The following is an 18337-nucleotide window of genomic DNA, read 5'->3' as shown; positions in this document are numbered from 1 at the left end:
CTCTTATATAAATAAAAGAAAAATTGTGATGATGTCATCTTTATTAAAAAAAAAAACCTACTTGTCATTGTGAGATATTTTCTTACTAATTATTTATTTTTATTTAATTAACTTATGACATCATATCTAATCAAAATTTGATTTTCTATTCCTTCATTAAATATTTTCACTTTTAAATATTTTAATTTGCTACATGTGAATGGGTTTCAGGCTTTCTTTTAAGTTTTATATATATACATTTTTTTACAAATATTTTTCAGTAAATTAAAATAAAATTTTTTTTATCTGCCCGCATAATATGCGGGTTACTAAGCTAGTGATGTTAATATACGTCAATTTGTATCTGTTAACATAAAATATAGACAAATTGCATTATTCCATAGATTAAAATGTATTTTTGTAATTATGTAAAGTCTTTACAGTCGTTAATATTGTATAGATTTCTTAAAGGAATATTTCTGAGTATTGGTCTGCATGCGATTATTTTATTTAAACTTGTTTTAATGATTTTTCATAATTTGTTATTTTTACCTGAATAGCTATTAAAAAAAACATTTACAAATACAAAAGCTAATTATAAGTGCGACTAGGATAATTATTAATCACATGTACTTCTAATTTCTTTTATTTTGATAATTAATAATCACATGTACGTCTAATTTTTTATTTTAATATGTTCTTTTATCGTTATTCATAGACTACTATTGGTTATATCAGTCTTAAAAAGCATTCGTATATTTTAAACATAAAGGAAATGTACAGGGTTCACTAAATTTTTTATAAAGTAAATTACTAAAATGCTATTTACAGTTTGGTCGAAAATACTGGTTTCATACATGCAAGATCGAAAACTTTTTTCTACTATGTATTAATCAAGTAAAAAGCTATCAAAATTACGACGATGATACCTATAGTTTACAAGATCGAAATTACGACGATGATACCTATAGTTGTGTTGTTAAGTGGCCCAACATGCTTTACACATAAGGTATGAAACATGTAATATTAAACAAAAACATAAGTACTAGCAGTGTAAATTAGACTTATTATTCATCTATACTACTATATAAAAATTATATACCCTTGTTGAAAAGTTAAATAAAGAAAAGATACGAAATAACCATCATACCCTGAATTAATTAATTTACATCATCATCCTTTTACCTTCTAAAATATTTTCATTATTCTTTTAGATCAATTACCTTAATTACACCAGTTACTACCATCACTTGTTGCCGCGCCACCGCATCACCATTGCATTGCGCGAATATCCTTGTATTTTCCAAGACATTTCCACCAGAACCTTATATCAGTTACATTCACTTGAATTTATATCACTCAACATCGCATCAACTATCAATAGTCGCTGCCATTAACACCTGTCCCCAACACCACTAGACTTTCATCGCAATCATCACCGTATAATGCGGATACTATGTTAGTTATTTATATAAGAACTTAATGTTACTTTTTAAAAAATATTAGCAATCTATAAAAGAAGTTATTTCTTAAAAAACTATTGTTATTTATAACAAAATAATTTATACTCTTTCTGTCCCATTAGAATTATCATATTTTAAATATACAGTCTTTGTTTTTCAATTTTAACTTTCAATATTTTTATATGTAATATTCGATGTAAAAACATTTATTTTATTTTAATAAATTATTTTGGAGATAAACGATTTTTTTTTATATTGTTCATGTAAAGTATCCTAAAACTAAAAGCAACGGCCGAGATTCTCTCCATGCTTTATGGCTCCCTCTATTATCTTCCCTACTCCACTCTTCCTTCCATTTCACCACCACCACACGACACAACTCTCTCTCCCTCTATTCGATCAACCTTTTTCATTCTCTCTTAAAAAAAAAAAAGAGTCATATATATAATAATAATAATAATAATAATGTTGTTGGGAAAGAGACAACGTCCTCCAATGAAGAGAACCACCAGCATGACGGAATTCTCTTTTGATCTTAACCACACAACACCGGCCGTCGTTCATCACCCCGCCGCCGTCGTTGATCCGCCATCACCCACCGTCGTTGTTCCCAAGATTCACCGCCGTAGTTCCGCTGACTTTAATCAAACTTCAAACTTCTTGAAAGCTTGTCACCTTTGCAAACGCAGCTTGATCACTGGCCGTGATATCTTCATGTATAGGTATATATCTATATACTATATCTATATACATATAGTAGAAAAAAGTATTTTCTTTTGTTTGTGTAAAGCGATGATTATGAGTTTGGTGTCACAAAACTTGTCTCTAATTGGTTTTTTTTTTTTTTTAGTGATATGTTTTTGGACCCCATATTATTTAATATGTTTTTTTTTCTCTAGATTCATAAAATGATTCTTTATATTCGTAAGAAACAAATTATTTAACTTATGAAACCGTACACACAAAGCAAGGATCTATAAGTTACTATGTTAGCTTAATAAAATAAACAAATTTAGTATACATTTAGTACATAAATCTAAATATAATTAATAAGAAATATACATAGTGTTATAAAAATTTGTGAATGAGAAAAAAAAAAAAAATCAATGTAAGCACTTGGATGTAAGTGTATAACTGTAAATATATGCCTCTTATCATGGGTTTATCTCATGGGGATAGATTGCCTTATAAATTTATTTTATAACTTTTAGGGCAGTGATAATCGTATCACAACATTTGATACATCTACCACATTGTACATATATTATAACAAATTGTACAAGTAAGTAATGCATAAAAATGATAGATTAATTAAATTTTGTGGTACGAATATCAGTTCCCTAACTTTTAAGGTTTGTGTTTGTAATTTAGTGACTATACTTTACTTAGATAGTTAGATATTTTAAAAGGGGAGTGATATCATACAATCAGTTTTAGTCATTTACAGCAAATATACTAAACTTATTGCGCAGTACAACTGTATTATACAGAAATTATTGTAGATGGTTAAAACTTGTTATAAAAATATCATTTCCCATATTAAAAACATCTTGAATTAGTACCAATTGATTATTTTTTTTATTCTATTAATTCTTCACAACAATACATATTTTATAAAGTTCTACACTATATAGTGAAAAAAGAAGCTAGTAAAAATATTTTTGAGAATAACTAAATGGTTTCATAAATTTATCACTATCCTTTTCTTTTACTGAGAGTACAAATTAAACTCATGGTTGTATTGAATGGTATATGCAGAGGTGACAGTGCATTTTGCAGTTTAGAGTGTAGACAACAACAAATGAATCAAGACGAGAAAAAAGACAAGTGTTCCATGTTATCCAACACTCCTATTATTGCTACTACTTCCCCAAATGCTTCTGAGACTGTTGCTGCTATGTAAAATTTTATTAATTAATTTTATTTGGTTGTGATTGTGAATTAATCAATTAAGTAAGAGATATTTTGATGATGTTTGCAAATTGCAATTATAAATATTTGGTGGAAATATCAGCAGTCACTACCTCGATCTATAAGCTTTGTACAACTAATATGAAATTGACTTATGAGTTGTGACATGTTTTAAAAGGCCCCTTTAGCATTAAAAATTACACTTGTTTTTGAAATCGAATATCATCTCATATATTATATAACCTATAACATATAATTTAAAAGAGGTTGATTATTGTAAAACAAGCATAAATTGAACAAAATTTTGACTCTTAGATCATGATAATAAAATTGATGCATGAAGATTCACGAAACATAAGTGTATATCTATACTGTAATTGTACTTTTTGACGACTAGTGAATTGCTAGTTTATCCGTCTTAGTAATATAAATTTTGCCGTTCAAAAAAAAAACAAGTATATATATAGTGAAAAGTTATATATATATATATATTGATGCATGATGATTTTAGAGAAAAAAATCTATTATTTTATTTGTTTTATTTTAATACTTATTTAATTTATCTAAAATCGACTTTAAAATATACTGATCATGAAATACATACATTGTTACTACTAACTTTTTTGTTTTTGTTTAAATATCTATCTATGACAAGTATTGAAATGTGAATAATAAACTTAACTTGACATATTATTGAAAGCTGGTAGGTTCTCTTGCGTTTTAGAAATGGCGTGGTGTTTTCCCACACACACAAAAAACACCGTAGTCTTGTTTAATTCATATGTTCATTTTTATGGTATAGTAGGAAGAAAGCTAAACTAGACGACTGAGATTGAAAGGATTTTAAATCCTCCCATTTTCATATAATCTTTTCTTTTTGAGGTTCAAACACCTACAACAAACTTTGAATATTATTGAGGTAAACCCTCAATGGTACATCTTAGTCCTTATAGAGGGTCTTGAGTATGGGGAGACCCAGGTTCGAATCCTAAGGGGGCAAAGTTTACTCCTATATATTATCGTGTCATTTGGCGGTTTAATAGGAGGTTTTCCTTTATCCGTGGTTCTCTGAAATTCGAATGACATCCTGCCTGAAAGACGTAAGGGCCGATAAGTGGGACGAACAGACTCTGACCATTCGAACGTTAAAAAACAACAAACTTTGAATAAACGTATATTTTATGTTGTAGCTGTAGCTGTAGCTATAGTTGTAGCTTTAGTTGGAGCTGTAAGCTGTAGTTTTTAAGCAAAGTTGTTAGCTAGAGCTTTTATATTTTAAAAGTGTTTGGTATGTTAGTTGTAGCTGTAACTTCAAGAGGTAGTTGTGTGTTAGAATATATGAACATAAACACATAACAAATCACGTGTACGTAGCGGAAAGAAATGTATATGCAATCATATTAATTAACAAAGTAAGAATCGAAACATGTACCTTTGCGCAAAGCTTCCAATAATATTATTAATAATTATTATTATTATTATTTAGGGTTTAAAGCAAAACCCCTCTACAACTGAACACTTGTCACCCCTATATCGTATGCTAGTACCCGATCACGAACTACAACCCTTTGTCTATACCCCTTGAAGTTGAACTAAGCAAAACCCAAAACCCTTTTGTTGCTACCCGTCGATCGAACCAAAAGAGAGAGGAGAGGAGAGTTTTTCACAATTAATGATATTGTGAATGTATGTTAAAACCCTTAAGCCCAAGCCCTATATTTATAGGCTTAATTAGGAGGATTTTAAACTTGGTGAACAAGTAATCCCAAGGCCTAGAAGCCTTGGAATTTTTGGCCCCCATAGGTGGAATTAGGAAACAACTCTAATCCTAATTTCACTTTTACACCTCCTCTTTTAATTAATTAAACATTATTAAACCTTTAATATAGTTTAATTAACTATTTCATGATCATATTAATTAATATATTACTTTAATACATTAATTAATTATGTAGAGTTTACGTGTCATTTTGTGTAACCCCGTAGGCTTAAATGATTTTCAGACATGCGTTTATTATAACGTGATTATATACTAACATTGTGTACTTTTAAAGATTAAAAGTTTCATCGAAAAGTTAAAGCTACTGAAACGCTACTGCTAAACATTTTGTAACTTTTTCTTTCAAATAAAAACTAAAGCTAATTGCATCCAAACAAAGCTTTTATATGCTGAATTATGGTCGTTATTATATGAGGATGTACCATTCTAGTTTTATGTAATTTGTTATTTCATTAAATCATTTTCAAACCTTTTATTTCTTTTACAAAATAAAAGATACAAAAAGTAAAAGAGAAACCCCCCCCCCCCTAATCCCCCGAAAACAAAATGATTAATAGAGGTAATCTCTGCCTCCAAACTTGAACCTGGGTATACCCATAACAAGATTTCGTATAAGAAGAACTTGCCATGTCCACTTTAATACTTGAACAAGACGTTTTGAATAGAAGATACTTTCATCCATTGAAATGGCCAGATGAAGAGTAGGGATGAGCAAAAATACTTTTGACCCGCGTCCGACCCGGAACCGACCGGCCCGAAATCCTAACGGGCCAGGTCACGGGTCAAGCTTTTGGTGTTTTCACGGGTCACGGGTTGGACGGGTCGGGCCGGGTCGGGTGAAGACAAAAACCGAAAAAGTGTGAAGGAAAGTCGTGACCTGCCTGAACCGACCCGTGTCTTCACGGGCCGGGTCACGTCTTACGTTTTCATGCTCTCACGGGTCGCGGGTCGGGCCGGGTTTTCACGGGTCGAGCCGGGTTTCGACCCGTGCTTATCCCTAATGAAGAGTGCATGACAGCAATGAGTAATCCAATGTCTTGATGCTTGCGTTACCCAATAGGACGTAAGCATGAATGAATGACAATGTCTATTTTTCTAAGCTCTACACTAATAAAATCGCTTTCTTTTTAATACCAAGTTACCAACCAATAATATGAGTCCATCTTCTTTAGTTCTTTGGGATGCGATTATTACAATTTCTTAAGGTGGGGTTCCTCCAAAGCTACACATTTCCCTTACATCAAGCAAAAATGGTCCTTACTAAAAAGTCGTTTTCTGGATTCAAATTTCATTTTTTTTATTGGGTAGTGATATATCTATAACAATTACTCATTAACCATCTATAAAAAAATATATTTTACTAAACTATGTAGTAAATTGTGTATATCTATATAAATATTAAATCAATAGTTATCCTATCATTTTAAAGCCTTCTACAATTTAAAGCTCTTTTTAAAAATTGCCACATAGGTCTTTATCCTATTTGGCATCTCTATATTTTTTTACAATATATAAATCTACAAAATTATATTATCTAAAACTATTAAATTAAATAAAAATAAAATCTATATATAAACAAAATCTTATAAAAATAAAAGTAAAAATCACATTCTATATCATAATAGAAACCGTATGAATTTAAAATATATTTTTAAAATTGGAAAATATTGTATTTTCAAATTATTTGTTTCTTAATTTTACTATCCAATATAACCAATATTATATATCAAATTGTAATATAGTTTTTTATCCTTTTCGTGGTGGTGATTTTATTATCAATTACTAAGTGAATTCAACGTAATTTGAATTATAGGTTTCTTCTTTGTAATCTAATTATAATTTGATTTTGGTTTCTAACTATATCTAACTAAAGCTTTTCAACTTTTATAAATTTTATTATTTGATGAAGTAAGTTTTATGAAACTATTTTCTTTGAAAGAGTGTGATGAAATTTTAATAAGTCACATATCACTTTGCAAAAAATAAAAGATTGTTATGATTTTACATTATATTTACATTTTAACTTCATTTTATGTTCATTAGTATTGCATGAAGTATAATATGCGATAGTTAATATGAATATTTGATAACGTATGTTTTTATATAAATGCAAAGATTTTCATAAATAATAAGAGTTATATTTTGAATTTATCTATTTCAATAAATGTAATATAGATTTATATGTACATGCCTAAATAATGTATAGTTGTTAAAAGTTATTATAAATATTCATATAACTAAAACAACATTTTTAAATAACCGCACACCGCGCGGGTAAAAGACCTAGTTTTATATAAATGATTAATAATTATTGTAAACTTATTACTATCAAAAGTTATTAACCATCTATAAAAAAATATATATTTTACTAAATTATGCAGTAAATTGTGTATATTTATTGTAAATGATTAATAATTGTTGTAAATTTATCATTACCCTTTTGATTTGTACATACAACTTTTTGAGTTGCAATATGATATAATTAAAAAAAAATCAATTAGACAAGTACATCATTTAATTTCCTGTAAATACTAATCAAATATCATGATTTAAAGTTTTAAATACGCAAAAGTGAAAGAGTTTACGTTATTAATCAAGCAACTTGACATATATTCGATTTTTAACTTAGTTCAAGAACGATGGTATCTTATATCACATACCACAAAATCATGGTGTGATCTTTTGAGTGGTCAACTAGCTAGCTAGCTCTTCAACTTGACCAATTGAAGTGTTTTGCTTTATATGGGGTCTTCACTTTTTAATTAAATAACCATTTTCATCTATCTTTACTTTAAAGAAAAACTTAAAAAATTATACTTGTACCTATAATATGTATATATATTTGCTTGACAATTATAAATTGTAAATTGAAAACAATATATGATTTGTGATAGAAAACCAAGTAACATGAATATAAAAAGTACAGTAATTAGCACTAGAAAAGAAAGGGTAGATATGTGCTTTGAGTTGCCTGATTTAACCATAGTCCCATATCTTGAAAAATTGTCGTGTGTCAAAATGTCTTTTATGCATATCTTTATGTTGACATTTTAGTCTTTAGATTCGAAAAATAAAAAGATAAAAAATCACAACGCACGTCATCTTAATCTTAATTTTAATCTTAATCTTAATATATACTATAAAACAGTTGAACTAATGACTTATTAACCAATCAAATCGCTCAATTTTATTAAATTGACTCTCGCTTATGTCATTATTTAGATTTACTATAAATTAAAAATCCTAATAATCATTATCAAAATATATTATTATATTAGTTTTTATATTAATTTGTAGAAAAAGTCTCATTAATTTACACATTTTTGTTTTTCATCAATAATTTATACTTTTTAACCTTGAATATTTAACTTATATTTATTTTTAACCATCAACTTGAGTAGTTTTTTTAAATATTTTTTAAAAAAGTTACAAAAAATATTTATATTTAATTTTTTAAAGTTAAGATTGTCACTCAAATCAAAAGTCCTAATTGTTAATCTAATTATCATAAACAGGTGATTGAAAATAAACTTATTCGTTAATGGGTCCGCATCATGACCAAATTCATATAATTGAATGTCAAATACATGATCACAAGTATGTTTATATTTTAATTCTTAATTACCTTTAATAATATTATTAGATTATGAGTACAACTGGTTTCGAAAAATTATATAATATGAAATTTATTGTAGCATGTGTTTTGTGTAATGACTACGATAAACGATTTCATCAATATATCTCAGCTAATAATAACAGTAACGAACATGTGATTATTGTACTAGAACTTGCAAATTATAACACTTAAAAAACCTGTGATTATTGTACTACAACTTGCAAAGTATAATACTTAGAACCGTATATCTTCAAAATTATAAGATTTCATGAATTAAATGTATGAAGATCTAATATTAATAATATCATAAACCTGTGTCTAATGTTGGATACGAGTCTAAAATCTAGTGAAAACTATAATAAGTGTTATTTTATAACTTATTTTCAATTATCAATAAATAATGCAGAAAGTATTATTGTCTTTAAAACTTCATATACACACCATCTATTAATTTAATCTTATTTCTTTGAAACAGAAAATATAACGTTGCCAAAACGATAGTTGAGCTGTTTGTATTTGGGGTGTCAAGCTATCCTTGCCGTGGCCTGTGGATGATGAGACAATATATATAGAGATTTAATAGTATAAAATAATACTTAATTAATAATCGATTGCCAACATTAATTAAAACTAACTTTTTTTTAATTAAGGTGTGATCATTTACTCGTAACAGGGAATCTCGCTTACATTGTTTTAACTGGTCCGCGATAGAGAGCCCCTCACCTCAATACCTAGTAGAAGGAAAAACTTTCAACTAAAACGCCAGAAAACACGACATTTAATTGGGATAAAACTATGTCCCCGCTGCAGGAATCAAACTTGCTTCACTAAAGAACTTTATTTGTGAAATTCCTTGAAATGTTTTTTCGCATATCTCAAATTCGAAACCTCTAACACGTAAAGTTGATGCTCATCCACTATACTATAATAAAAATGGTAATTATAACTAACTAATAAGCGATACTTTATATTATAATATACTTGTTCACAATTTTCATAAGAAATGATGAAAAAAATACACATATACAGTAGACGTGTATTTTGATGGTGACGGTGGAGACAACGAGTAGTGTAACTAATTGATGTGATATTAATCTAAAAAAAGTAGTAGAGATTTTTTAAAGGGAAGTAATATCCACACAACACAAATCAACCACCTACAACAATCAATGTTTTATACAGTTATACACTATGCAGTAAAATATATACGTATGTTGTGGATGGCTAATTTGTGTTGTGGGGATATCATTTCTTTTTTTTAAAAGATAAGAATCTAATGATGTAAATTTATTGAATAAAGATAAAATAATTATTTCACATTAACTCTTTTTAATTTTAAATGAGGGGTTTATTAATGATACTTTAGTCATTTAGTAACCAACTTTTTTTTCTATACTATATTATTAAACAAACTAAACTATCTTATTTTCAACTATGTATTTTTAAAATATCCAAAATACCCTTAATTTTTAACATATTCTTAACTCTCACACCAAATCTACCTAATATATCCCTGAAATATTTTACTCCCATATTTATCCAAACTATCTATCTCCTTTATTAATTAATTTTATACATTTATACCTAGTATCTCTATAATACTCTTAATAAAGTTATTTACAAAAGATACATCCCTTAGCCATAAAATAACTACACTATCATTTACGTTAATTAGTTTTAGATTAATAACCACATCGTTACCACCACCGCCACTAACACCACCCGTTGCTGCCACCTCCGTCACATTGTACGGATACCCATCACTTTTTCTAATAATGGGAGATGGGGAATTTTATAATGAGGGGTTCATCAATGATATTTTGGCTATTTTGCAACTAATTTTCTTTTTTTTAAAAAACAAGAAATGACGAGTTTTTATGTACTAAAGATAAAGATAACTAAACGAGGCATTTAAATTAGGTAATTAACTATCATCATTTCATAAGATTCTCCCCTACAACATGTATTCAATTTCTACACGTTTTTTAATACTTCCATAGAGACCAAATCATCTTCACCATCTACTTACCTATGAAATTTCCACTCAAATGGATCTCTACATTCAAAATGTTTGCTTCCAGTCCCACGACTCAAATAGACCATTTTTTGTGTCAAACAAATTTTTTTATTTTTTCATATGCTTTTGCTTATCTCACTTTTGTGAGTTAAGATATGTAAGAAATTAAATATGGATTCGATTTCAATTGTTGTAATCGTTTAAGTCGGCGTCCAATTATCAATAAAAAACCTGAGAAACCCATGTGTTAACACGGGTCTTATATCTATTTATATAATAAAAGGCTATCAAATTACATTGTATAATCTATCTATTTGTATAAGAAAAGGCTATCAAATTACATTGTATAAATCTTAGATGTAAAGTGTTAAAAGACCAGTAATATTGTTTTTGTTAAAAGAAAAAAGGGACAGTTTCATTTATGTCTTTACCGATTTGTAATTACGTACATCTAAAACATGGTTTAGAAAATTTGTGCCTGATGGCGTTTTTTCTTATCTATACTTCTATATTTATACTTCTTTATAAAACAAAGCTCCCCCTCCCCTCCTTAATTTTAAGAATTTGAAGTGACACATTTACCTTTCATCTTAATACATCCTTATTTCTATTTTATAGAATGACTAAAATGCCGTTAAAAAAATTCAACATCTATCTCTCCCTAACGCAGAAACACATAACAAAAACCCTAACTCAAAATTCGTCCCCCTCCTCCCCCTTTCATATCCCACACAACAATTCATCACATTTCTAACCGCAATGAAATTACTTTTACGTTAATAACCACACCATTACTATCGGGTATATATAACTTTGACATATAAGTATCAGTAATTTAGTATATATATATATATATAAGTATCAGTAATTTTGACATATAACTTTCGGGTTCTGAATTAAATTCGGTTTGATATTTTCCATGAAACCAATATAGATTGTGTTTTGTAAATTAGTTTTAGGTCCAACCGTCCAAGAGGACCAAAACAGCTACTCCTATTAGTAATTGGGTTATTACATGATACTAGTATATGATTTGTCAAAACCCAAAAGTGGAACCCATATAGCAAGTATCATTTTAAAATAGAACTGGGCCCAAAACGTATAGCATCCTTGAAAACTATAGAGTATAGACCAGAAGTCCATATCTATAGGCCACATAGTGTATGTGTAATTGTGTATCTAACAAAACGATAAAAGTGACAAATTAACAATGAGACGAATAAAGGTTTAATACATGGGAGACAATTGTATTCTTATAAAATATCCAACTTCATTACTCAATTCCATTTTCTATTTCAAAATTAAATTTAATTTTGAAAAAAATCCTTTAAAACCATACATGATGTTTACGAATAACGCGATCATGCTAGCAATGTAAAAGTTTTTTTTTTTTTTTTTAAAGGGTTTACCATTTGCTCGCAACAGGAGATCTAACTTACGTTGTCTTAACCGGGTCCGCGCTAGAGAGCCCTCTCACCCTCAATACCTAGTAGCAGGAGAAACCCCTAATTAAACCGCCTGAAGGCACGATATTTATTTGGGATAAAACTTTGCCCCCCCTGCATGACTCCTGCTTCACTTGAGGACTTTATTTGTGAATACCTTGAAATGTCCTTTACATGTCTCAAACTCGAGGCCTCCAGCATGAAAAGCTGGTGCTCAATCATTGAGCTATAAGGAGAAGTACAATAATGTAAAAGTTAATGACCATATTGTTATAGTACTTTATAAAATATTTTCATTTGGGTCATCAAATATTTATTTTTATACTTAAAAAGAAGGGTTAAGTCATTAGATGAACAATGTACTTTCCCTCATTTACATGTTTGCCTATTGAACTGGATTATTGATGTTTATCACCCATATACTTTTCAATTTTTTACATGGTTTACCAACTACTGACCTAATGATCTGCTATAACAAGTTAATCTATATTTACATTGTTGCCCATTGAACTGAATGACTAATGTAATTTCCCTCATATACATGGTTGTCCATTGAAATAAATTATTAATATACATACATACATTTCTAATTTTTACATGGTTGACCAAACGTTGACCTGATGACCTACAATAACAAGTTAATCTCTGATATGTCGTATTTTATACCCATTTCCCACAATGATTATAGTTGATTTAGCATGTTTTTATGAGTGGTTTTAGTATACATTTGGTGCGTTTATGGTATTTGTTAGTGTTTCAGGTTACTGACAGATATTTGAGCGTATTTCTGGAAAAGACGACATTATTGAGAAAGTCAACAAAAGTCAAAGCTGAAAAAAATCTTATTGCACCGCAACACAAAAACAGAAAAGATAGTTGCGCCGCAACTACCTATGTTGCGCCGCAATGCATCTTGTTCTCAGCCAGCTCGAGTCAACGGAAGTCAAATTCAAAAGCCAGTCAAAGACTTATTGAAACTCTCATAGCTGCACCGCAATGAGGGTCGAATTCTGCACAAGTTTTAGGAAACTATATATAGCTTGCTTAATCATTCTAAAACCCGACCTTAGACCTTCTAGTCGTTTTTAGCATCCTTTGAAGGGGTTTTTCACCAGATCAGTCATTTTTAAAGATTAAGAACACGATTGGATTTATTTCGTCAATTGCTCCCGATTATTATAATTCGGTAACAATGAATTCTTTGTATTTGATTTGTTATTCTTATTTTAATATGAGTGGCTAAACACTTTATCATCCATCTTGATGGAGTGAGATAATATATAGGATTGCACAATTTTTATAATTCAAAGTTGATTTCATTTAACGTTATATCGAGATCTTAGTGTATTTCCTTCTTTTAATTTATATTGGATTGATTGGTGATATATGTGTGACTTTAATGGTAATTATTGATTGCATATATGTTGTTTTGATTATTTGGGTACAAATAATTTCTAACATCCCAACAAAGCGGAATCATGAGGGTTACACAAATAGCACAGCACGACATGGAAATTATGTAGAGTAAACTAAATGCATAAAAGGATCAAATAAATCCATACAAACCATTCAGTAGTGCAAGTAAACGGATCACATCTAAGCATAAACCCTAATCGGGAATAATGAATCACGGATCCAAGAAATCCAAGTCCAAATCCAATTCTAGCACAATCAAGCAATCAGTCATCCAATACATTTTTGAGCTAACCTGTGCACCTGAAAAGTGTACTAAAACGGGTTAACATAAAGTTGGTGAGTTCGTAGGAACAAGTAACAGGAAATAAGTGTGTCAGGATAACAACCGTTAACGATATATGAGGATTAGAATACCTAATCACATTCCAAGGAAACCCTAAAAGGTTCCACGTTATCACAAATCAATACAAGTCAACGTTTACGTTCAATCATAGTTATACTAGCACGACTTACATAATAAATGATGCGCGATAAACCAGCACGACTTACATGATAAACAATGCGCCATATCATGTTACGACTTACATATATTTCAAATGCGTCATATCACGTTACGACTTACATATATTTCAAATGCGTCATATCACGTTACGACTTACATATATTTCAAATGCGTCATATCACGTTACGACTTACATATATTTCAAATGCGTCATATCACGTTACGACTTACATATATTTCAAATGCGTCATATCACGTTACGACTTACATATATTTCAAATGCGTCATATCATCCTACGTTTCAACTAAACATTCATATACAACATACACGTTAAACAATATCGTAAGAACAATGTTATACCACAAATCGGGGACTTATCGTTATTTCATCAAGATGGATTTAATCGTTATCGCAAAATCGCAAATCTGTAATACGTTATAGGGGGAAATATTATCATGCAATGTCCTATGTCTCGTTCCATATCAAAACGTTTTCCATCAACCAACAACACATGCAATGCACATACACTTCATACAATTTTACTTTCAAGGAACCTTTGATGCTTATATATAGGGTTACCCGCAGTCTTCCCACCACATCTCCAACTCATTGAAAGTAAGATCGTCTTATATGTATGTACAACTAACCAAATCACAACGTGTATTCATAAGCGAAAGCATAATTAACCGAGCAACAAGTCAATGTGTCAATGGAACAATCAATCAATCGAGCAACAATCAAATCAGCACGTACACTTTTCAGCCCGAATCTCAATTGAGTAGGGAGGGTTTACGAAACTCACCTCGAGCGGCTACAACAAGTTAAGAGCAAACTATAAGCGCCCAACAATCGCTTCGTGTGCATCACCTATCAAATACACATTTTACAAATCACAAGTCAAACCCTAGTTGGAGCTTTAGAAGGGTAACTCAACTATGAATGACAATCGGGACTCGACTTGGTCATGCTACGACACTCAAACGTCTTTATGGTTCAACCGAATAAGGACAAGGACGCTTTAACACGACATTTTTGGAAATGGATATGGATTCACCCCAAATGGATGTTACCATGAGAAAGTAGACTCTCATATGATTCCAACGATAGGTCATATGTCTAAAAAGGGCTTACGGTTCAAAAGTTATAAGCGTTTGAAGTTGACAAATCGTCACTGGTTCAATAGCTTTTCACTGCTCCGCAGTGGGGTTTGGCACCATTCACTGCGCCGCAGTCAACCCTATCTGCAGCCAAACAGCAGCAGGTTTCGAGCGAAAACACCCCAAAACTTCATTTTTGACCCAATGATCGACCCAAGGACCTTTCCAACTCGTTTTTAAGCATAAATACATATCATTTGACATGAATAAACAAAACCCATATCTTAGTTTCGATTCATAACATCATACAAACCCGGATTCACCTCAAATTCAACCAAAACCCTAAATGAAACCCTAAATCGACCCAAATCCATTTTTAACCCGAAATCAAGCAAGAACTCATAAGATTTGACTAGGAAACACGTTTAATGACATGAAATGGAGAAATTAAGTTAGGTTTCACTTACCAAATCTTCCAAAAGCCTTTGAATCCGAATTTGACCTAATAAATGAAGATTTCTTGCACTTGGAGGTTTGATCCTTTGATATGATGTTTAGTTGATGATGATGATGAAGTATTTATCACTAATCTAGCCCAAACCATGATAGAAAAATCCAAGAATTTAGAGGGAAGGAGAAGGTGTTTTGGTGTTAATATTTGGAGAGAAAGAGAAAGAAAGAAATGAAAAGGGAAAGGAAGGGGGAAGTTGGGGCGACCTATAGAGGTCCAAAAGTGGCTCCTGCTCCACTAACTTCGACCAATAGTTAAACGTTAACCATTTGAATGCTAAAACAAAACCGTGCACTTAAACAAACTCAACGTTACGTTAAAACTCGACAAGACGCCCATAAGTCATATCAACTCACAAAAATCTTTCACATTTAATCACGTTTAATTTACAAATCAAATGAGTCAAAATTTACGAATGTTACATAATTAGATCTATAACGCGTACGGTAGATAATCATTCAATGATAATAGGGGAAGATGTGTTAACGGTTGGGTACAACCGATAGGTATAATTGTTATTTCAATAACCAAAACCATTGTTTGATTAGGGAAGTTATAAAAGATGTCTTGGGGTACCTGTCTTTGTAATGAAACTGATTTAAACAAGAGAGTCAAATTATGTCATTTACTTAACGGGTACGAGGTTGGTGCTTGGTTTGAGTCTCAGTTATTTAATCAACTTAATTTGAATTTGAACTTCATTTATGTGCAATCTTAACATGTTGTCAAGCGAAATCAAAATGGATGCATTTTAAATTATTGTTTGAATCAAAACTCTCTCTTTTGCGATTAATCCTGCGGGATTACTAACTATTTACTAATTATTGCAAAGTGGCAACTCAGCTATAAGACCCCTTCTTTCTGAATTACTTTATTTTAACAATTGCTTATAAAGTCCTTGTGACCGACCTTGGATTTACCAGTTTACTATACTGCATACGAACGGGTTCACTGCCTGTGAGTGTGTTGTAGTTAGTTTTTTTGTAGTTTGTGTTTTATAAATTTTATTACTCACACATCAATCTCTATTTTTATTTTTTCAGAAATTTATTAATTTCTGCTTCATTCTTTTCATTAATTTTCAATAAAAACTTATTATATAACTATATTATAATATTATATAATAACTGTACAAGCATATAGTAGATATGTTTATATTTTTAATAATATCATAATAATATAATTGTACTAGCAATATAAATTAATCTATGATTTTCAACCTTGGAAGCTTTAACAACCCAGCAATTAACTCAATCCGTTATGACCCGTACTCTAGGATTTTACTTTTCCTTTTGATCAATAATAACCCGCTTGAAAATATTTTAAAGTCCAGTATCACCTAAATTTCTGAACTGGTGACCCAGACCCAGTTATGGACATTTGGGTCAATTTGAAACAAAAGAACATGGTTGCCGAAATTTTTATCGGAATTTTCGCTGGATAATTGATGAAGATGATGAAGATAATTTCTGGAAAAATAAAATGTAAATATAGAGTTTAACCTGTTATTGTAGGACATTGGGTCAATATTTGGTCAACGGTCAACCAAGTAAAAAATAGAAAAGTATGTTGATGATATATAATAATAATCCAATGCAATTGACAACCATGTAAATGAGAGAAAGTACATTAGTCATCTAGTTCAATGAACAACCATTTAAATAGAGATTAACATGTTATAGCAGGTCATCAGGTCAGCACTTAAAAATTGAAAAGTATATGGGTGATACACATCAATAATCTAGTTCAATGGGCAACCATGTAAATGAGGGAAAGTACATTGTTTATCCAGTAACTTAACTCTAAAAAGAATTACTGTACAAAATTTGATAGCACTGATAGATTTTAAAATTTCTTAAACAAGTTATCTTGATATAAAATACCATAATTCAGTGATTAATAACTGATCAATGTCGTTGGACCAATCAAATATATAAACTAAATACCTATAACTAGTATGGGTAAGTCGAGTATCATATCCACAGGGAATCCAGGGAAAGTGTTAAACAAGTTTACAAAGTTGATTAAACTAGACATAAACTTAAAATTGATTGATTGATTGGTTGGTTTGACAACTAAAAGTGATTGAAGACTTAACAAATTAACTCAATTAAACAAAGTAGACCATTCTCATGCTTCAAATTATGTTTTCAAATATATAACCTAACTTATACTCGTTGGAAATCATATAGACATGATTCGTTATGACGTTTGGATTGAATGAATTCAAGAACTAGACTAATCGGTTGTGATGATTCACGATAACGAAAACCGGGGAATTGACACAACTAGACTTCTAATTCATTAAAATAAACTATAAGTTCATAAGAGATTCATTCAATAATCAATGATCAATTAACAAGTTAAAACCAAATGATAGATGAATTTCATTCAAGTCATGAACAAATAATCATTCAAACAATCCAAACAACATTAGATGTAAAAGACCAATAAAGAATTAAACATCTAATCCAACATGAGTATAAGAAAGATTGAACATAAATGTCTTACATAATTGTTCACATGAGAATGATCAATAGAAAACCTAGCCTATCATCTTCATCATTGAATCTTCAATTTGAATTGTCATCTTCATGAA

General features: G+C 30.1%; 1 protein-coding gene across 1 annotated transcript; it reads left to right on the top strand.

Annotated features, from left to right (window-relative positions):
* The first annotated feature begins 1792 nt into the window (after nucleotides 1–1792).
* On the top strand, nucleotides 1793–3414 carry LOC122589466 (FCS-Like Zinc finger 5-like). The gene is made up of 2 exons (XM_043761759.1): nucleotides 1793–2164; nucleotides 3201–3414. The coding sequence occupies exons 1-2, from the start codon at nucleotides 1908–1910 to the stop codon at nucleotides 3343–3345; spliced, it is 402 nt and encodes a 133-aa protein (XP_043617694.1). The 5' UTR covers nucleotides 1793–1907; the 3' UTR covers nucleotides 3346–3414.
* Nucleotides 3415–18337: the final 14923 nt, after the last annotated feature.

The sequence above is a fragment of the Erigeron canadensis genome, chromosome 2 (genome assembly GCF_010389155.1).
Source record: "Erigeron canadensis isolate Cc75 chromosome 2, C_canadensis_v1, whole genome shotgun sequence".
Taxonomy (NCBI): Eukaryota; Viridiplantae; Streptophyta; class Magnoliopsida; order Asterales; family Asteraceae; genus Erigeron; species Erigeron canadensis.
Note: the sequence above shows the minus strand (reverse complement) of the source record. Positions and strands in the feature narration are given on the sequence as shown.

Bases quoted from the DNA above. Each gene is read 5' to 3' on its own strand.
- LOC122589466 (XM_043761759.1), top strand. From the start codon at position 1,908: ATGTTGTTGGGAAAGAGACAACGTCCTCCAATGAAGAGAACCACCAGC. The intron at 2,165-3,200 runs GTATATATCTAT...TGGTATATGCAG, and splicing joins CGTGATATCTTCATGTATAG to AGGTGACAGTGCATTTTGCA.